Raw genomic sequence first — 16,304 nt, forward strand, 5'->3', positions numbered from 1 at the left:
TTTGTTACTTATAATAAACTTAAACCACTGTGGGTGCTTAGATTGTGAGCTCTTGGGCGGCACCGTATTAACACCTGGTATAGGGTTACCATATGTCTGGATTTTCCCGGACATGTCCGGCTTTTTGGGCCTCAAATCCCTGTCAGGGGGAAAATCCCAAAAAGCCAGACATGTCCGGGAAAATAGGGAGGGAGGGCCCGGCGGTGCGGGGCCGGGGGCCGGCGCGGTGCTCGGCAAGGGCTGGGGCGGTGGGTGTGTGGCCGGGGGCCGGCGCGGTGCTCGGCTGGAGCCGGGGCCGGGGGCGCGAGCACTTAGCCGGGGGCCGGCGCGGTGCTCGGCCGGGGTCGGGGGTGTGGTGCTCGGCCGGAGCCGGGGCCGGCAGTGCGGGCACTTGGCTGGGGGCCGGGGCCGGCGCGGTGCTCGGCCGGGGCTGGGGTTGCGGTGCTCGGCCGAGGGCGCGGTGCTCAGCCGGGGCCGGGGCCGGCGGTGCGGGCACTTGGCTGGGGGCCAGGGCTTGTGCGGTGCTTGGCCGGGGCCGGGGCCGGGGGCGTGGTGCTCGGCCGGAGGCGGGGGCGGGGGCAGGGGCGCGGGCATTTGGCCGGGGGGCTGGCGCGGTGCTCGGCCGGGGGTGCAGGCAATTGGGCGGGGGCCAGCGCCCCAGGGCCCAAGCCGGGCGGGAGACGCCAGGGCCAGAGCCTCTTGGCCTGGGCCGGCCAGCCGGCCACCGGAGGGAGCCACTCGGCCAGGGGGCCTGGACTGGGCCGCGCTGCACCCCGCCCCAGCCCCAGCTTACCTGCTGCCTCCCTGTTTCAGGCTTCCCGCGAACATTTGATTCGCGGGAAGCAGGGGAAGGGGAGGAGCAGGGGGCGGAGCGTTCAGGGGAGGGGGCAGAGTTGGGGGGGCTGGGGGCGGAGTTGGGGCGGGGCCAAGGCCCCATGGAGTGTCCTCCTTTTTAAAAATTAAAATATGGTAACCCTAACCTGGTAGAAATAATAATGTACAGCTCCTAGCGCAATGTGGTCCTGGGCCGTGATTGGAGCTCCTAGGTGCTACCGTAATACCCCTAATAACTGATGTGCAGCTCCTAGCACAATGGGAGTCCAGCTCTGCATATCCCCTACTAAATATGGCCGCCATCTGCATTAGCTGTTATGGAGGGAGAAGCAATTTTCTTTGCCCACATCCAAGATGGCTGTAATGCCCATTTGATTTCTATGGGAGGGCTGGGAATAAAGGCAGGGCCTAGTTCCCAGAACAAAGATGGCCGCCCCACTGCGTCGGTAAGTGGGCTGTAGTCCACGAAAGCTTATGCTCTAATAAATTTGTTAGTCTCTAAGGTGCCACAAGTACTCCTGTTCTTTTAGGGAGGAAACTATCTCCCTTGCCCACACTCAAAAGGGCCGCCACATCCCATTGAATCGCAGGGAGGAGGGTGGAGCCAGACCTTTCCGCCCACAACAAAGATGGCCGCCACAGGGGCTTTCGGAAGGAGGGCGAAGCCGGCGGGGCTGGTGCTGCCCACCACAAAGGTGGCCGCCGCCTGGTCCGGGAGTAGGAGTGGAGGTGGGGGTGGGAGTCGAGCGCCCTGATTGGTGAGACTGGAAGGGCAGCTCTGTGATTGGCTGGAGCCAGCCACTCCTCCCCATTTATGGGGCCGGCTAGCGCCTGCTGGAAGCACTTCCTGGAGGGAGGGAGGGAAGCAGGTCCAGGGGCAGGGGGGCCAGAGGGAAGGGGGGCGAGGGACGAAGAGGGGGGGCGAGGGGAAGCACCTGCTGCCGGGGGCAGGTGATGGTGGCAGGTGTCAGCCCTGTGGGGGGGGCCCATTTCCCAGCCCCCCTGCCCTAGAGCGCGGGGCCAGGCTGCTCCCCGCCTGCGTCCCTAGCTGGGGGGGTCTGGATCGGTTCCAACCCCCCCGTTTCCCCGGGCCCCATTGCGGGCCGGTGGGAGGGGGGTGGTGGAAAGAAACTTTCTAAGTGTCTTTAAAAATCCTAGCGGCTCCTGGCTCCCTCCTGCCTAGCCGGGCACCCCACCCCCCGCCAAGCAAAGGCAGACATCGGGGAGGGGGGAGAGGGCTGGACCCAACTCAGCTCCCCCCTCCCCGCTGGGCCCCTCGGGAGGGGAAAGGCTAAAGCCGGCTTCTGGATCCCTGCGGGGCCCATCCCCCTGCTGAGCCGCTTAGTCAGGCCGGTTCTCATTCCTCGGCTGCTTGAGATTCCCCAAGATTCCTGCCCTGGGGCGCTCCCCTCCGGGATGGGGCATCTTGGGGTGTGACGATCTCACCGGAGTCTGGGTGGGCCAGAGGCAGCAGAACAGACTTGGGGGTTGGGTCTGGACACTTCTCCTAGCGGGGTTAGTTGTTCCCTGGCCCGCCGGCCCGGTGCTGATCCACCCCCCTGCCCAGGAGCGGGCCATATCCTAGTGGCGGTTTGGGCGGGGTGGGGTGGGGAACTGGGGGAGAGTGGATGGGGCTGGAAGGACCCACCTGAGGTGCGGCTTGAGCCTGCTGGGGAAGGCTGGGTGGGCCACGGCACCGCCGGGAAGATGAGCCTCGTCCTGGGCCCGTACGGCGAGGGTGCAGAGACGCTGCTTCACGGGGGAGTTTGGGGCTTACCCATCCAAGGGCTCCCGCTACGCCCTCAGCCTGACCCAGACGGCGCTGCACATCCAGCGGCTGGTGCCCAAGCCGGAGACGGACCAGCGAACCGTGGTGCCCCCTGGCCGAGGTGGTGGGCTGCCACACACTGCGCAGCCGGGCGCCAGCCGACCGGGCGGCGTATTTCTCGGTCTACGCCTACCCGCTGAAGAAGAGGAAGGTGGCGGTGGGGTCGGGGCGCGGGCGGCAGAGAGCGGCACGGACCTTCCAGGTGGATGGGGCCGACGACTACGAGAAGAACCAAGCGGTGGCGGAGAAATGGGGCGGCTGCCATCAAGTGCCTGGTGCTGGGTATCCCCATCTCCAGTGACACAGGTAAGGCCGTCGCTGTGCCATCTGCCCTGCTCCCTTCTCGGAACTGGGGTGAGAACCCAGGAGTCCTGGCTCCCAGCCCCCACCCCTATCGCCCTCACCCGCTAGACCGCACTTTCAGAGCTAGAAATAGAACCCAGGAGTCCTGGCTCCCAGCAGCCCCCACCTCTAACCACTAGACCCCACTCCCCTCCCAGAGCAGGGGATGGAACCCAGGAGTCCTGGCTCCCAGAACCCGAGACTAAGTTCTGTCCGGTTCGACCCACCGTAACAATAATAAAACAGATGCTGTTGTGGAGACCCAGAGATGGTTCCACCTGGAGGTGGGACGTCAGCCCCCCTCAGACGTTTCACTGCCCCGGCCCTGAATGTGTGCCCGGGACAGGGGGTTGCAGCCAGCGATGGCTCCGTGATCTCTGCTGCTGGAGAGCCCCAAAACCAGACCCGGTGAAGAGGGGACCCCCTGCCCCCTCTAGCTTCGCCTGCCATGCTGAACCGCCCTTGGTGGGTTTTACAGGCACAGGATGGGGGCCCGGATGCCTGGGTTCTCTCCCCGGTCCTGGGAGAGGGGTCCAGCCCCTAGAGTATGGGGCAGCTGGGAGGCAGGCTATCTGGATTGTGTGTGCCCGCAGGTGGGGCTGGGGAACCAGTACCCGGGTGGTGCCTGGCATGCTTGGGGCCCGGATGGCAACGCCTCAGTTCAGGGAACTTGCAGGCCGGGTGCGGCCCCGTCCTTTCCTTGTCCTGGGCTGGGCTCCTTTGTCTTCCACAGCGTGGCCAAAGGTCAATGGATTGTCTTGAAGGTGGGGCTGTCGGATTCCTTGTCCTCCATCCCCTAGGCTTCCCTTGGGGGCCCCATCTCTCCCCCCCACACACTTGGTCTAACCCCTCCCACATCAGGGCCTCTCAAGGAGCCTCCCAAACCCTGGGGGGGGGGCAGGATCCCTCCTGGAGGGACTGGGAGTTGCCTTTAGCACTGGCTCCCCACCTCTCTGCACCTGCTGAGGGATGGGGGGTGCTGAAGGCGGGGCTGGCTGGGGGGCAGATGCCATGGTGGCATGGGGGTTGGCTCCAGGGGGTGCCTAGGGACAGGGTGGGGGGGCTCTGGCAGGGGTGTGCATGGGTGCAGTGGAGGTGCATGAGTGGAGCACGCTGGGCAGAGGGTGTATTGGGGGGGGGGGTATCAGCGCTGCCTCTCTGGGCTGGGGACCCTGCAGAACCTGCCCCACTATCAGCCCTGGGTGTAAAGTGCACCCGTCTCCGCCTGGTACGATAACCGGGGAACTTTTGACTTGGAGTGAGGAGCATCCACCCCCCTCCAACCACTTGATTCCATGCCCCTCCCAGAGCCAGGGTTAGAACCCAGGAGTCCTGGCTCCCGCTCTAACCACTAGACCCTGCTACCCTCCCAGAGCCAGGGTTAGAACCCAGGAGTCCTGGCTCCCGCTCTAACCACTAGACCCTGCTACCCTCCCAGAGCCAGGGTTAGAACCCAGGAGTCCTGGCTCCCGCTCTAACCACTAGACCCTGCTCCCCTCCCAGAGCTGGGATAGAACCCAGGAGTCCTGGTTCCCTGCTGTAACCACTATACCCCACTCCCCTCCCAGAGCCAGGGTTAGAACCCAGGAGTCCTGGCTCCCAGCCCCCCCCTCCTCCCGCTCTAACCACTAGACCCTGCTCCCCTCCCAGAGCTGGGGATAGAACCCAGGAGTCCTGGTTCCCTGCTGTAACCACTATACCCCACTCCCCTCCCAGAGCCAGGGAGAGAACCCAAGAGTCCTGGCTCCCAGGCCCCAGTGGGCAGGCACTAGGAAATGGATGAGTGTTTGCGTGCCCCAGCATTCCTTCTGCAGTGTGTGGTGGTGGTGCTGGGTTAATCTTTCCTCCCCGCACATCCTCCGGGCTCACTTATCTACTTCCCTCACCCTGTCGGGCAGGGTGCTCTCCCCTGGCAGTCTGTGCTGGGCCCTAGGGGGGCGCTATGCAGCCTGGAGTGGGGTGGGGGGCTCAGTAAAGGGCCCTCTTCCTATGCCTCCATGCCAGGCGAGGAGTCCATGTATAACCAGCCCCCACGTCCCACCGTCCTGCCACTGTCACGCTGGCTCAGAAGCTCAGGGCGGATCAGTCTAATATTGTCCTGGGTTCCTCATTACATGACCCGACTGTGTCGCAGCTTGGCCGCCTGGCTGGCCGTTCGCTGCACCGCCTGGCTGTGGTCGGCCTGGCATCCTTCAGCGGTTGGTGCCTCGCTCTGCATCCGCCACCTGCGGGGGGGGTTTGCTCTCTGGCTCGTTCCTCCCGAAGAACGGACCGGAGACGTGTCAATCCCGTGCGATCAGGGCGCTCGACAGCTGGAGTTCACCATCCTTTTTCTCCGTCCCCTCGGTCGCGAACGTGATCGCCTGGTTCTAGGCTTGGAATCTCTCCATAGATTCTTTTCCGAAGCCGGATCGGGAGCGCTGAGCTGTCGTGCCATCCGGAGCTGTGCAGGACTATGGCCAGGAGCTGCTATCGGTGTCTATCTGTAACTCGGAAGAGCGAAGGATGGCTCTTCCCTGCTGTGGGATTTTTCTTGGCTCTCTGATTTCCTCAGCGTCTCCATTTGCTTGCGATCAGAATGACTGAAATCCCGCGGCGGTGAATCGTGGCCTGTTGTTTTCTACTGGATCTCCTTTCCAACGTCCAAGATCAAATCCTCCGTCGAATTCTTCCATCATGGCTGCCACGCGGTGGCCGAGAAGGTCGTTGGTCTTTGATCCCATGCGCTCTGAACACAAAGCCGTTGTCTCTGTAAGTCATTTCTGCGATGAGCCGGCCTGGGCTGGCCTCCAGGGCAAGTCATGGCTGCATGAGGTGACCTCGACTCTGGTTGGGGTCGAAGGCGATTGTAAATCCCGTCGGACGCGATGGAGACCTCTGCTCCTGGGCCAGTTGTCAAGTCTTGCCACAAATATTCACTTTCGCTCTTCAGGCAGGCTCTTTGGCATCACACGTGATCGGTCCCAGAACAACTTCTCATCTGGATTGTCTGGAATACGAGTCCCCGCTCAGACCGCGTGGGTGCGGCAAACTGCTGCAAAATGTCCATACTTCATGCATTTATGAAAGCGTGCACCTTCGGCTGGGCGTGCGTCGTCTCTTGGGATACGAATGTTCCCCAACTTGTGCATTTAGGCTGTCAGGCTTTGGTGTTTGGAGTTTGACCCTTTCGCCTGGGAGATCTCGCTCCTTGCCTCCGAGGTTTCATGGCAACAGCTTGTTGTCCTCCTACCGTGTCCAAACACTTCTAAGCTGGTTTCTGGTTTTTCAGGTTTGGCCAGCTGCCCTCCGCATTGCTGGGGCTTGCTGTTTGAACAGGGTTAAGTCTGGCTTTAATTGCAACTGCCCTGCAAGGTTTTTATCCGTGCACCCAACGCCCAGCCTGGCTCTGGTGTTTTCGTGTTGCCAGCCAATGCGTGCTGAGCTCTTCTGAAACCGGCAGCCTTTTCCCCCTGTTCCTTGAGCTCTCTGCTGGACACCTGCTGTTCCATAAGCCACGGTTCTCCGCAGTATAAAGCAGGCACCAAAAATTGGCAGCAGCCTGGTCTTGTCAGCCTAGCGACAGGCTTCGGGAAGTGAAAGCATGTACCCGTTTTGCTCGGAGCGGAACTGAAGGAGCACCCTGCAGATTGTCCCTCTCCTTGGGGAGCTCTTTGCCAATGGGTGGGCTAGCGAAGCTGAGCGATTCAGGGGCTTTGAGGCGAGACCGGGTGATTGGAGCCTGCGGGGGGGGGGGGGGGTATATGTTGGGGTTTTTTTATGCTTCCTGGTTGCAGCATTTGGTGCTTCCATGTCTTCCCTCTGGCTCGCTCTTGGCAGCCCGGAGCGTGCACCTTGTGTACAGGAAGCGGCGGGGCTGCTAACACGGCAGGCGTCTGTATCAGATCTGGCCGGAGTACAGGGCTTCCCTCGCCCGGCTGGGCCTTCCATCAGCCTTTAATGTGCTGCCGGGGGGAAGGGCAGGGACGGCTGAGATTAGCTCCAGCGAGGTGTGTGGTGCCCACGGGGATCTGGTGGCTCAACAGTTCAGCATTCCATTACAATTCCTGTACTCCCCGCGCCCCACCCCAGAGGCAGCCGCGTCTCAGTGCCGGGCGAGGGGTCCCTGCGTAACCGGCCCCCAGCCCCAGAGGGGCCACGTCTCAGCACTGGGCAAGGGCTCCCTGTATACCCAGCCCCCGCGCCTCACCCCAGAGGCAGCTGCATCTCCGCGCCAGGCAGGGTTCCCCTGACCTGCTCTCCCCACTCTCCTTTCAGACATCGCTCCCAGCCTCCTGCCACGCCCACGCCGGCTGCTGCTGCTGCTGAACCCGTTTGGGGGCAGGGGCCTGGCCCTCCAGTGGTGCCAGACCCACGTGCTGCCCATGATCACGGAGGCGGACATCAGCTTCAACTTGATCCAGACAGGTGACAGGGGACCGGGGGCGGGCGGGAGAGAGAAGGGCCTGTGGGGCAGGGCGATGGGCTGGGGAGGAGGGGGAAGGGGCTGGGGGGCAGGGCGAGGGGCCTGCGGGCTGGGGGGCAGGGGGGCAGGGCGAGGGGTGGGGGGGGGGAGGGCCTGGGGGGCAGGGGGCAGGGCGATGGGCTGTCTGATACCCCGTCTCTTTCCTCCTGCTCCCAGAGAGGCCAAACCACGCCCGGGAGCTGGTGAAGGGCATCAACCTGGCAGAATGGGATGGGATCGTCGCCATCTCGGGGGATGGGCTCCTATATGAGGTAATGCCCCACCCCTTCCCCAGCCATAACGTCCCTGGCACCCTCCCCTGCTGTAGGTCTGACCCTGCTCCCCTCACGGAGCCAGGGAAAGAACCCAGGAGTCCTGACTCCCAGGCCCCCCCTGCTCTCACCACTAGCCTCCACTCCCTTCCCAGAGCTGTGGAGAAAACCCAGGAGTCCTGGCTCCCAGCCCCGCCTACTCTAACCACTAGATCCCACAGCGGTTCACCTTTGTGCCGGGCAGGTTCTCAACGGGCTGATGGAGCGCCCCGACTGGGAGCAGGCGATCAAGATGCCGGTTGGGATTTTACCGAGTGGTTCGGGGAACGCCTTGGCCGGAGCCATCAACTGTAATGCCGGGTAAGGGCAGCGCTAGTGGGTGTGTGTGGGGGGACGGGGGGCCTGGGAGCCCGGATGCCTGGGTTCTCTCTCTGGCTCTGAGAAGGGAAGGGGGTCTAGTGGTCGGGGGGGCAGGGCCTGAGAGTCAGGACTTCCGGGTTCTATACCCGGCTCAGGAAGGGGAGTTGGGGCTGGGCGGGTGCATGGGGAGCAAATGGGGGTTGTGGAGGGTGGGGGGAGGCCCTCCCCTATCCCGCACCTCCTGCCCAACCTGCTCTCCCCATGTGTCCCCCTGGGAGCTGGGGCGAGCAGCTCCCCCTGCAGCAAGGGGCAGCGGGGTGGGGGGTGGTTTGCCAGGGGGCTGCACCCCCCGGCCGGTCGGCTCACCCCAATCCTGCCCCCCAGCAGGCTGGAGCAGGTGCTGGGCCTGGAGCTGCTGCTGAACTGCGCCCTGCTGCTGTGCCATGCGGCTGTGGCCCCGCTGGACCTGGTGGCCGTCACCACGGCCTCGGGCGCCCGCTGCTTCTCCTGCCTCAGCGTGGCCTGGGGCTTCGTCTCGGACGTGGACATCGAGAGCGAGAAGTACCGGCACATGGGCGCCGCCCGCTTCACGCTGGGCACTCTGGTGCGCCTGGCCTCCATGCACACCTACCGCGGGCGCCTCTCCTACCTGCCCGCCGCCGACGCCACCGCCCACCGGCCCATCTCCCGCAGCATCACCGTGGCCCCCAACGGCCGCCTGCCCCTGCAGCGCCTGCCCTTGCACCGCGCCCTGTCCGACATGGGGCTGTGTGAGGAGCGCCACGCCTTCCGGGGGGCTGAGCCGGCTCCCGCGCCCTGCCCCTCGCCCGGCTCCCCGCCCCCCTCCTCCGCCTCCGTCCTGCCCCCGCCCAGCTTCTCCTTCGAACCCAGGCTGAGGGAGCTGCCGGCCGGCGGGGCGGGTGAGGCCCAGGTGGGCGGCCCTCCGGACGAGCTGTTGGTGCCACTGGGGCAGCCGGTGCCCGGCTCCTGGGTGACGGTGGAGGACGACTTTGTGCTGGTGCTGGCCATCTACCAGAGCCACCTGGGGGCCGACCTCTTCGCCGCCCCCTTCGCCCGCTTCGACGACGGGCTCATCCACCTCTGCTTCATCAAAGCCGGCATCTCCCGCGCCGCCCTGGTCCGCCTCTTCTTGGCCATGGAGAAGGGCAGCCACTTCGAGCAGGAGTGCCCCCATCTCGTCCACGTGCCCGTCCGGGCCTTCCGCCTGGAGCCCCTCACCCGCAAGGGCATCCTGACCGTGGACGGTGAGCGGGTGGAATACGGCCCCATCCAGGGCCAGGTGCACCGGGCCCTCGCCAGACTTATCACCGGCGTCAACCGCTTCAAGATCGCCACCGGCTGATGCCCCCGGCTGGGCGCGGAGCGAAGGGCCCCAGTCCCCTCTCCGGCCGGCTTGTTTCAGGGGGTAGCCAGAAACGGCTGGAAGGGGACGTGCTGCCCTCCCTCCTGGCGGCAGGGGGCGCAGTGGGGACCAAGCCGTGCTGCCCCTGCCCCTGCCCGGCTCCTGCCTAAAGCTGTCTATTTATTGCTTTGATCCTGGCATCACCCACTGCGTGAATGTAACACAGGGGCGTGACCCCCTGTGGGAGGGGAGGGGGTGTTTCCCACTATGTGGGGGTCACAGGCGAGAAAGGAAAGGGGGGATGGGCTACGTGAGGTGCGACGTGGGGCCCTTTTTCACCTCTACCCCATCCCGCGTCCAGGGGGCGCTAGGGAGTCGGAACCAGGCCCGTTCCCATTGCCTGCCACTAGGGGGGAGGCTTTGCCCATGGGGGGAGCCACGGGGCTGGTGCCTCCGGCCACTGTGGGGAGTGGGAGGGGTTGGCAGGCGTCCAAGCAGGCGCTGCCGTACCCCATGTCTCCCCCTAGGGGCCTGCTGGGGAGCTGCCCTTGCATGCATGCCAGGTGTGCAGCCTTGTCTCCCCCTAGGGGCTGGAGGCAGGGCTGCAGGCAAGCCGCTCCCAGGGCTGGTGGTGGGGAAGTGGCTTTGCAGACCAGTTGCTGATCTCTGCGGTGCGGTCATTCTGGCTGCCCGCCCCTGCTCTAACCACTAGTGCCCCCTCCCCCCGGAGCCAGGCTAGAACCAGGAGTCCTGGCTCCCAGACCCCACCCCACCCCCGCTCTAACCACTAGACCCCGCTCCCCTACATGAGCCGCAGGTAAATTTTTGGAGGGGAGTGGGGTCTAGTGGGGGGTGGGAGCCAGGACTCCTGGGGTCTTTTCCTGACTCTGGGAGGGGAGTGGAGCCTAGTGGTGGGCAAGTATGTGCCTCAGTTTCCCTCTGTCCCAGAGGCTGGCAGGCTGGCCCCCCTCCGATGGCCGTGTGCCAGGTGCACCAGAGCCCGGTGGGAAGGGGCAGGGCCTGGCAAAGGATGCAGGCTGGAGATTTCTTTGCACTAAAACCTCTGTGTTGTGTGAGTGGGGACGGCCAGCGTCGTGTGCTGTGGGGGGACGACAATGTCTGTCTGTCCTGTGTGTCCTACTAGTTGCTGCTACTAACAGCCTCCTCCCCCCCGCAAAAAAAAATAACTTTAATGTGAGCAAGAAACTAGAATGAGCTGAAATTGATCAGCCCCCCCCGGCCCTGTCCCTCCCGGGCCTGCTCAGCCCCACCGGCCCATCTAGCCCAGTATCTGACCTTTTCCCCCATCAGCTCCGTGAACCCATTTACCCTGCTGTCCAGCAATGCACGGGGAGGAGCAGCTCTGACTTCCCCCACAATGCAGAGGGAGGCAGTTTCTCATTTCCCCCCCCCCCCCAGGTGCCTTGCTAAGGGGGGGTGCTGGCATCAGGCCCTCTGTGTTAACCCCGCGTGTGCCGCGGCCGCCCTCGCTTTTCTTACGTCTCGTCCGTGTGTCGAAGTGATTTAGACCTATGCAATAAAGAGCATGAGGCCTCTGGCCCGCGCCCTTCATTCAGTTGCTGGGCTGAGCAAGCAGGGGCTGCGGGTCGGGAGTGAGGGGCACCGGCAGAGCTGGTGGGGGGGAGCCCAAGGCCGAGCTAATGGGCTGTGAGGGGCAGTGGCAGAGCTGGGGGGGAACCTAGGACTGGGCTAACAGGGGGCTGCAGGTCAGGAATGAGGGGCACGTGGCAGAGCTGGGAGGGAGCCCAGGGCTGGGCTGGCAGGGGCTGCGGGTCGGGAGTGAGGGGCACTGGCAGAGCTGGGGGGGAACCTAGGACTGGGCTAGCAGGGGGCTGCAGGTTGGGAGGGAGGGGCACCGGTAGAGCTGGGGGGGGGACCTAGGACTGGGCTAGCAGGGGGCTGCAGGTCGGGAGGGAGGGGCACCGGTAGAGCTGGGGGGGGACCTAGGACTGGGCTAGCAGGGGGCTGCAGGTCAGGAGGGAGGCGCACCGGTAGAGCTGGGGGGGAACCTAGGACTGGGCTAGCCGGGGGCTGCAGGTCGGGAGGGAGGCGCATTGGACAAACTGGGAGGTTGGGAGTCCAGTGCTCTGGAGCCCCCATTAGTTGAAGGGGGGGACCTTTGTGCATTGCAAAGCTGGAGGTGAAATGAAGGTGCATTGCTGGGTTTGACCACGAGTGGGCAGCACACCACAAGTGTCAGGTGAAAATAAACAAGGCCCCATCACCTACTGGGGAATGGTGTCTTTCCCCTCTAGGGGGCGCTGGCCCTGGTCTGGCCCCAGGGCAGGGACTGGCTGGCTCAGGGGGTGGGGAATGGGGCCTGGGGCCTTTCCCCTCTAGGGGGCACTGGCCCTGCTCCGGCCCCAGGGCAGGGACTGGCTGGCTGGGGGTGGGGAATGGGGCCCAGGGCCTTTTCCCCTCTAGCAGGTGCTGGCCCCCAGGTGGGGACTGGGGAGCTCCGCCCTGGCCCCCAAGCCAGCTGGGGTGTCTGTGTGCTGCTGTAACACACAACTGTGCTGATATATATTAGGGCCCGTGGTAATAAAACCCACTGGCGACCCATCCCCACGAGGCAGGGGCGGGGTGTTAAACCCAGGGACTGATCCTCCCCCAACCCACCCCTGCCACAAACACATCATACACCCTCCCCCCAGCAGGCAGATATACACCCCCCCCCGACCCCCTCCAGCTGGGGTGCACCCTCCCACCCCCTATTCAAAAAACACTCCCACCACCGTTCTCTCTGTTCATCGCTTTCTCAGCTCTTTTATTGCCCTGGTACAATTGGCACCAGCCGGCGGAAGCGGCCGGCCGCCCTTCTGCATTCCTCGGTGAGCATTCGGAAAGGAAACAAAATAAACCAAGAACCTCCCCTCGACCAGGCATTGACAACCGAGCCCCGGACCTCGGACCCTCCCCCTTATATATTTTTTTTCTTTCTGTATGAAATAAGTCTCCTTCCCCTCCATAAAAATATAAAACACCGTCGTCCGATCCTGCGCCGGCCTGGGATCGCTGCGGCCGGGCGGCTGTCCCCGCCCCACGCAGATCCCGCGCTGCTCTGGAATAGTTATTCCGCCCCAACTGAGCTGCAGTGGCCGTGTGTGTCTGTCTGTCCCCCCCCCTGAAAAAATAGATCCACGCGCTGCCTTTGTCTTGTCCGTCCGTCTGTCCAGCCCTGCTGCCACGGGCGGAGCCGGCTGGGCCGGGTCGCTGTCTTCTCCCCAAAATGGTCTAGCTCCGTCGCGCGGCCTCGCCCGCTCCCCAAGAAAAGCAGCCCGCGGGCGAGGATCTGGCGCGCCGGTAAACGCCTGGGGTCCGTGGGGCGGCGCCTGGGGCCCCGGCTTCGTAAAAACACCCGAAACGACAGAAAACCCCTGGAAAATCCTAACCGGCTAGATGGAGCGGAAGGGGCGGGGGCCGGACAGCCCGGCCGCACTTAACAAAATATAGAGCGAATCATTAGAATAATAATAATAATACTTAAGAAGAACTCTCCCCTCCCCCCACCACCCTGCTCTGAGCCCCTGTGCAAACCCGTGGAGTGTTCCGGCGGGGACGCGCCGCGCGCCCCCCCTGCCAGCAACACCGGCGCGTCAAAAGTGGTCAGAGTGCAAAGGGTTAAAGGATAAGGACTGGGAGCCAGGACTCCTGGGTTCTATCCCCGGCTCTGGGCGGGGAGTGGGGTCCGGTAGTTTGAACAGTGGAGAGCTGGGAGTCAGGACTCCTGGTTTCTATCCCTTCCCTAGGAGGTCAGAGGTCTTCCCCCTCCCCACTCTAACCACTTGACCCCACTCCCCTCCCACAGCTGGGGAGAGAACCCAGGAGTCCTGAGATTCCAACCCCCCAGCAACGTTACTGGCCTTGCTCTGAAATCTGATGGTTGAGAAGCAGTTTGAAGCAAGAAGAAGGGAGGGGGAGTGGGGGGCAACAGGGTGAAGGACCCCCAGGCCCTGGGGCACCGTAGGACTGTGCCAAACCCAGCCCAGCCCCCTCACCCAGTCCCTGGCTGTGACTGATAGAAGCCACAGGTGTCTATTACAACTCACCGCCAGCAGGTGATGCACAAGAGCTGGCAAAGTAACAGCCCTTGGTCTCTTTTCCAGCAGGGGGGTTGGGAGTCAGGACTCCTGGGTTCTACCCTCAGCTCTGGGAGGCCAGAGCCCCCTTCTCTAATCACTAGCCCCCACTTCCCTCCCAGAGCCAGGGAGAGAACCCAGGAGTCCTGGCTCCCAGCCCCCTCTGCTCTAACCTACTAGACCCCACTCCCCTCCCAGAGTGGGGGAGAGAACCCAGGAGTCCTGGCTCCCAGCCCCTCCCTCCATCAGATAACCCTGCCACCGATTGGCTCTGTGGCTCCCACCCACCTCTTCCATTCAGTGGGGCGGGGCGTATGTGTGCACGCCCACCCAAACCCCCGCTTAGTCCTGCTGCAGGGCTGGGGGGGGGGCCGCATCACCAGTTCAGACCCCCCCCCACTCCGGCCCGCACCCCGGGAAAGAGTCAGCCTGGCTCCCCACTTCCACCCGGGAAGGGGGAGCAGGGTCCAGTTCCAAGCCAATGTCTCTCCTTGTTCCTGGTCCTGGACTGTCACCTCCATCCGCTGGAGCCAGCTAGAGCCCAGGTGCCCCCGCAGGGGGGGAGCCCAGGAGCGGGGGAAGGGGGAAAGAGGGCGCCCCCTGGCTGCGGGGAAGCAGCCCCCCCCGCCGTCCGCGGGGGGGCGGGGTGTGTAGCGGTGCAGGCGTCCGGCGTCCTACAAGGCGCCGTGCTGAGACTCGTACTTGGTGAGGATGGTGCGGTAGCGGGAGAGCTCCTGACGGATGCTGGCCACCTCCTGCCGCAGGACGGCATTCTCCTTCTCCAGGAAGGCGGCCCGCACCGTGATCTGGTTCTCCTTGAGCCGCCGGGCGTCCCGTGAGCGCTTGGCCGCCTCGTTGTTCTTGTAGCGCCGGTTCCAGTACTTCTCATCCTGGGGGGGGGAGAATCCATGGGGCAGAGGGAGAGAAAACGAATGAGAAAGAGACTTGAGAGGAGCCGGTGCCCCCTAGAGGGGAAAGGCCCCGTGCCCCATTCCCCACCCCCTTGAGCCAACCAGTCCCTGCCCTCGGGCCGGATGGGAGCCGGCGCCCCCTAGAAGGGAATGGTCCCGTGCCCCATTCCCCACCCCCCTGAGCCAACCAGTCCCTGCCCTGGGGCTGGATGGGAGCCAGCGCCCCCTAGAGGGGAGAGGCCCCATGTCACACACACACCCCCCTCCCGGGGTTGGGACTCACCTTTTGCTCATCCGGCACTTGGATTTTCCGCGCCTTTTTCATGATTGGCTGCGGTTTGAGCTCCTCATCCGAGAACCGGTGCTTCCGGGGGTCAAAGGTCTCGTGGCCCGGGACGCTGGATAGCGCCAGGTCCGCGGGGTCAGGGTCAAAGTTCATCAGCACCTCCACCGCCTCGGGGTCCACTGGGCTGGGTGTATTCCGGGAGGCGGGGGTCACTGGACCTGGGGGGCGGGAGGGGGGGGAACAGGAAAAGGTCAGAGCAAGGGGCATTCCCACTTCACGCCACCAGATGGCAGCACTGAGCCATCCAGCTGCTCCCCCTGCCTAGCCCCCCCTCCCCACAGCACAGCGCCACCCTGGGGTAATGGGGCCAGTGCTGACTGCTGGGGGAGAGCGCCCCCTGCTGAGCAATTGGTATTTCCTAGGCCGGTCCCTCATCCAAGCCCTGACCCGCTGTGACCCTGCTTAGCAGAAGCTCTGCAGGGATCAGGCATGGGGCAGCTGTGGGGGCACCGCCAGCCTTCGGGGAGCTGTGGTGCCAGGAGGGGATTAGAGGCGGGTTTACAGCCAGCGGGACCTCAATGCTCCCAGGGATCAGCCAGGCACCGGGCAGCCTGGCTGGGCGAGATCCCGGCATCCCCCTGGGCCCCACAAACACCTGCCGGGGCAGTTCCCCTGGGAGGAAACTGAGGCACAGCGAGGGGAAGGGACTTGGACAAAGTCACAAAGCAGGAAATAGAACCCAGGAGTCCTGGCTCCCAGCCCCCCACACCCCGCCCCCGCTCTGACCACTAGACCCAGCTCCCCACCCAGAGCCAGGGAGAGAACCCAGGAGTCCTGGCTCCCAGACCTGGTCCCTGTATCTGTGTGTGCTTGTGTGGGGGGAGGGGGTTGGTATTCCTTTCCAAATTGGGAGAGGGGGGGTTGTGCACAGCAGGTGTAGGGTGCACACAGGGTGGGGGCTGCAGGCAGGGTGCAGGCTGAGAAGCGGAGGCACAGGGTGGATGGGGGAGGGGAAACAGGCAGGAGGCAGGGTGCCAGGTGGGTGGGGGGCAGGGAGATGTAGGGAGTGGGTGCAGGACAGGGTGTGAGGGTCAGGGATAGGGGTGGGGGCTCTGGGCAGCAGAGCACAGGGTCACAGTGGTTTGGAGGGCAGAGGGGGGACAAGAAAGCATGTGGGGGAGGTGTTGCAGGGCCAGGGAGGGGGCCTGAACTGAGCGTGAGGGGGAGGCAGGGCGGGGGGGGCAGGGAGAGGGCTGGAGCAGAGGTTGGAGGGTGGGAGAAGCAGGGAGCGAGGGGGGGGCAGGTTGCAAGGCTGGGGGAGGAGCAAGGCTGGGGGGAGGAGGTTTCAGGGCGGGGGGGCGGGGATCGAGCAGGGTGCCGCGGGGGGGGGGGAAGGTTGCAGGCAGGGGGGCAGGGACCGAGCAGGGCGGAGGGGGGGGAAGGTTGCAGGCAGGGGGGTAGGGACCGAGCAGGGCGGAGGGGGGGGAAGGTTGCAGGCAGGGGGGCAGGGATCGAGCAGGGCGCCGCGGGGCGGGTGGGGAGGTTGCAGGCAAGGGGGGTTGGG

General features: G+C 64.6%; 2 protein-coding genes across 4 annotated transcripts; one reads left to right on the top strand and one right to left on the bottom strand.

Moving 5' to 3' along the window:
• Positions 1–1,733: 1,733 nt before the first annotated feature.
• SPHK2 (sphingosine kinase 2) lies at positions 1,734–11,001 on the top strand. Its single transcript, XM_024112495.3, has 5 exons — positions 1,734–2,968; positions 7,262–7,411; positions 7,626–7,720; positions 7,965–8,080; positions 8,468–11,001. Exons 1-5 carry the CDS (start codon positions 2,869–2,871, stop codon positions 9,441–9,443), a joined length of 1,437 nt encoding a protein of 478 aa, XP_023968263.2. The 5' UTR covers positions 1,734–2,868; the 3' UTR covers positions 9,444–11,001.
• Positions 11,002–12,201: 1,200 nt separating this feature from the next.
• On the bottom strand, positions 12,202–15,852 carry DBP (D-box binding PAR bZIP transcription factor). Of its 3 annotated transcripts, none has more exons than XM_065570866.1 (3): positions 15,547–15,852; positions 14,738–14,958; positions 12,202–14,433 (listed from the first exon to the last, which is right to left on the bottom strand). In XM_065570866.1, the coding sequence occupies exons 2-3, from the start codon at positions 14,891–14,893 to the stop codon at positions 14,218–14,220; spliced, it is 372 nt and encodes a 123-aa protein (XP_065426938.1). In that variant the 5' UTR covers positions 14,894–14,958; positions 15,547–15,852; the 3' UTR covers positions 12,202–14,217. The 3 variants fall into 3 exon arrangements, with proteins under 3 accessions (XP_065426938.1, XP_065426937.1, XP_065426936.1); XM_065570865.1 differs by having other exon boundaries at positions 15,588–15,708; XM_065570864.1 differs by lacking the exon at positions 15,547–15,852 and adding an exon at positions 15,188–15,519.
• Between the last annotated feature and the right edge of the window lie 452 nt (positions 15,853–16,304).

The sequence above is a fragment of the Chrysemys picta genome, chromosome 17 (genome assembly GCF_011386835.1).
Source record: "Chrysemys picta bellii isolate R12L10 chromosome 17, ASM1138683v2, whole genome shotgun sequence".
Lineage (NCBI taxonomy): Eukaryota > Metazoa > Chordata > Testudines > Emydidae > Chrysemys > Chrysemys picta.

Excerpts from the sequence above, each read along its gene's own strand:
- SPHK2 (XM_024112495.3), top strand. The coding sequence starts at position 2,869 with ATGGGGCCGACGACTACGAGAAGAACCAAGCGGTGGCGGAGAAATGGG. Across the intron at positions 2,969-7,261 it reads CCCCATCTCCAGTGACACAG|ACATCGCTCCCAGCCTCCTG; the intron begins GTAAGGCCGTCG and ends CTCTCCTTTCAG. Across the intron at positions 7,721-7,964 it reads GGGATGGGCTCCTATATGAG|GTTCTCAACGGGCTGATGGA; the intron begins GTAATGCCCCAC and ends TGTGCCGGGCAG.
- DBP (XM_065570864.1), bottom strand. The coding sequence starts at position 15,374 with ATGCCGGGATCTCGCCCAGCCAGGCTGCCCGGTGCCTGGCTGATCCCT. Across the intron at positions 14,959-15,187 it reads GCTAAGCAGGGTCACAGCGG|GTCCAGTGACCCCCGCCTCC; the intron begins GTCAGGGCTTGG and ends CCCGCCCCCCAG. Across the intron at positions 14,434-14,737 it reads AAGTGCCGGATGAGCAAAAG|GATGAGAAGTACTGGAACCG; the intron begins GTGAGTCCCAAC and ends TCCCCCCCCCAG.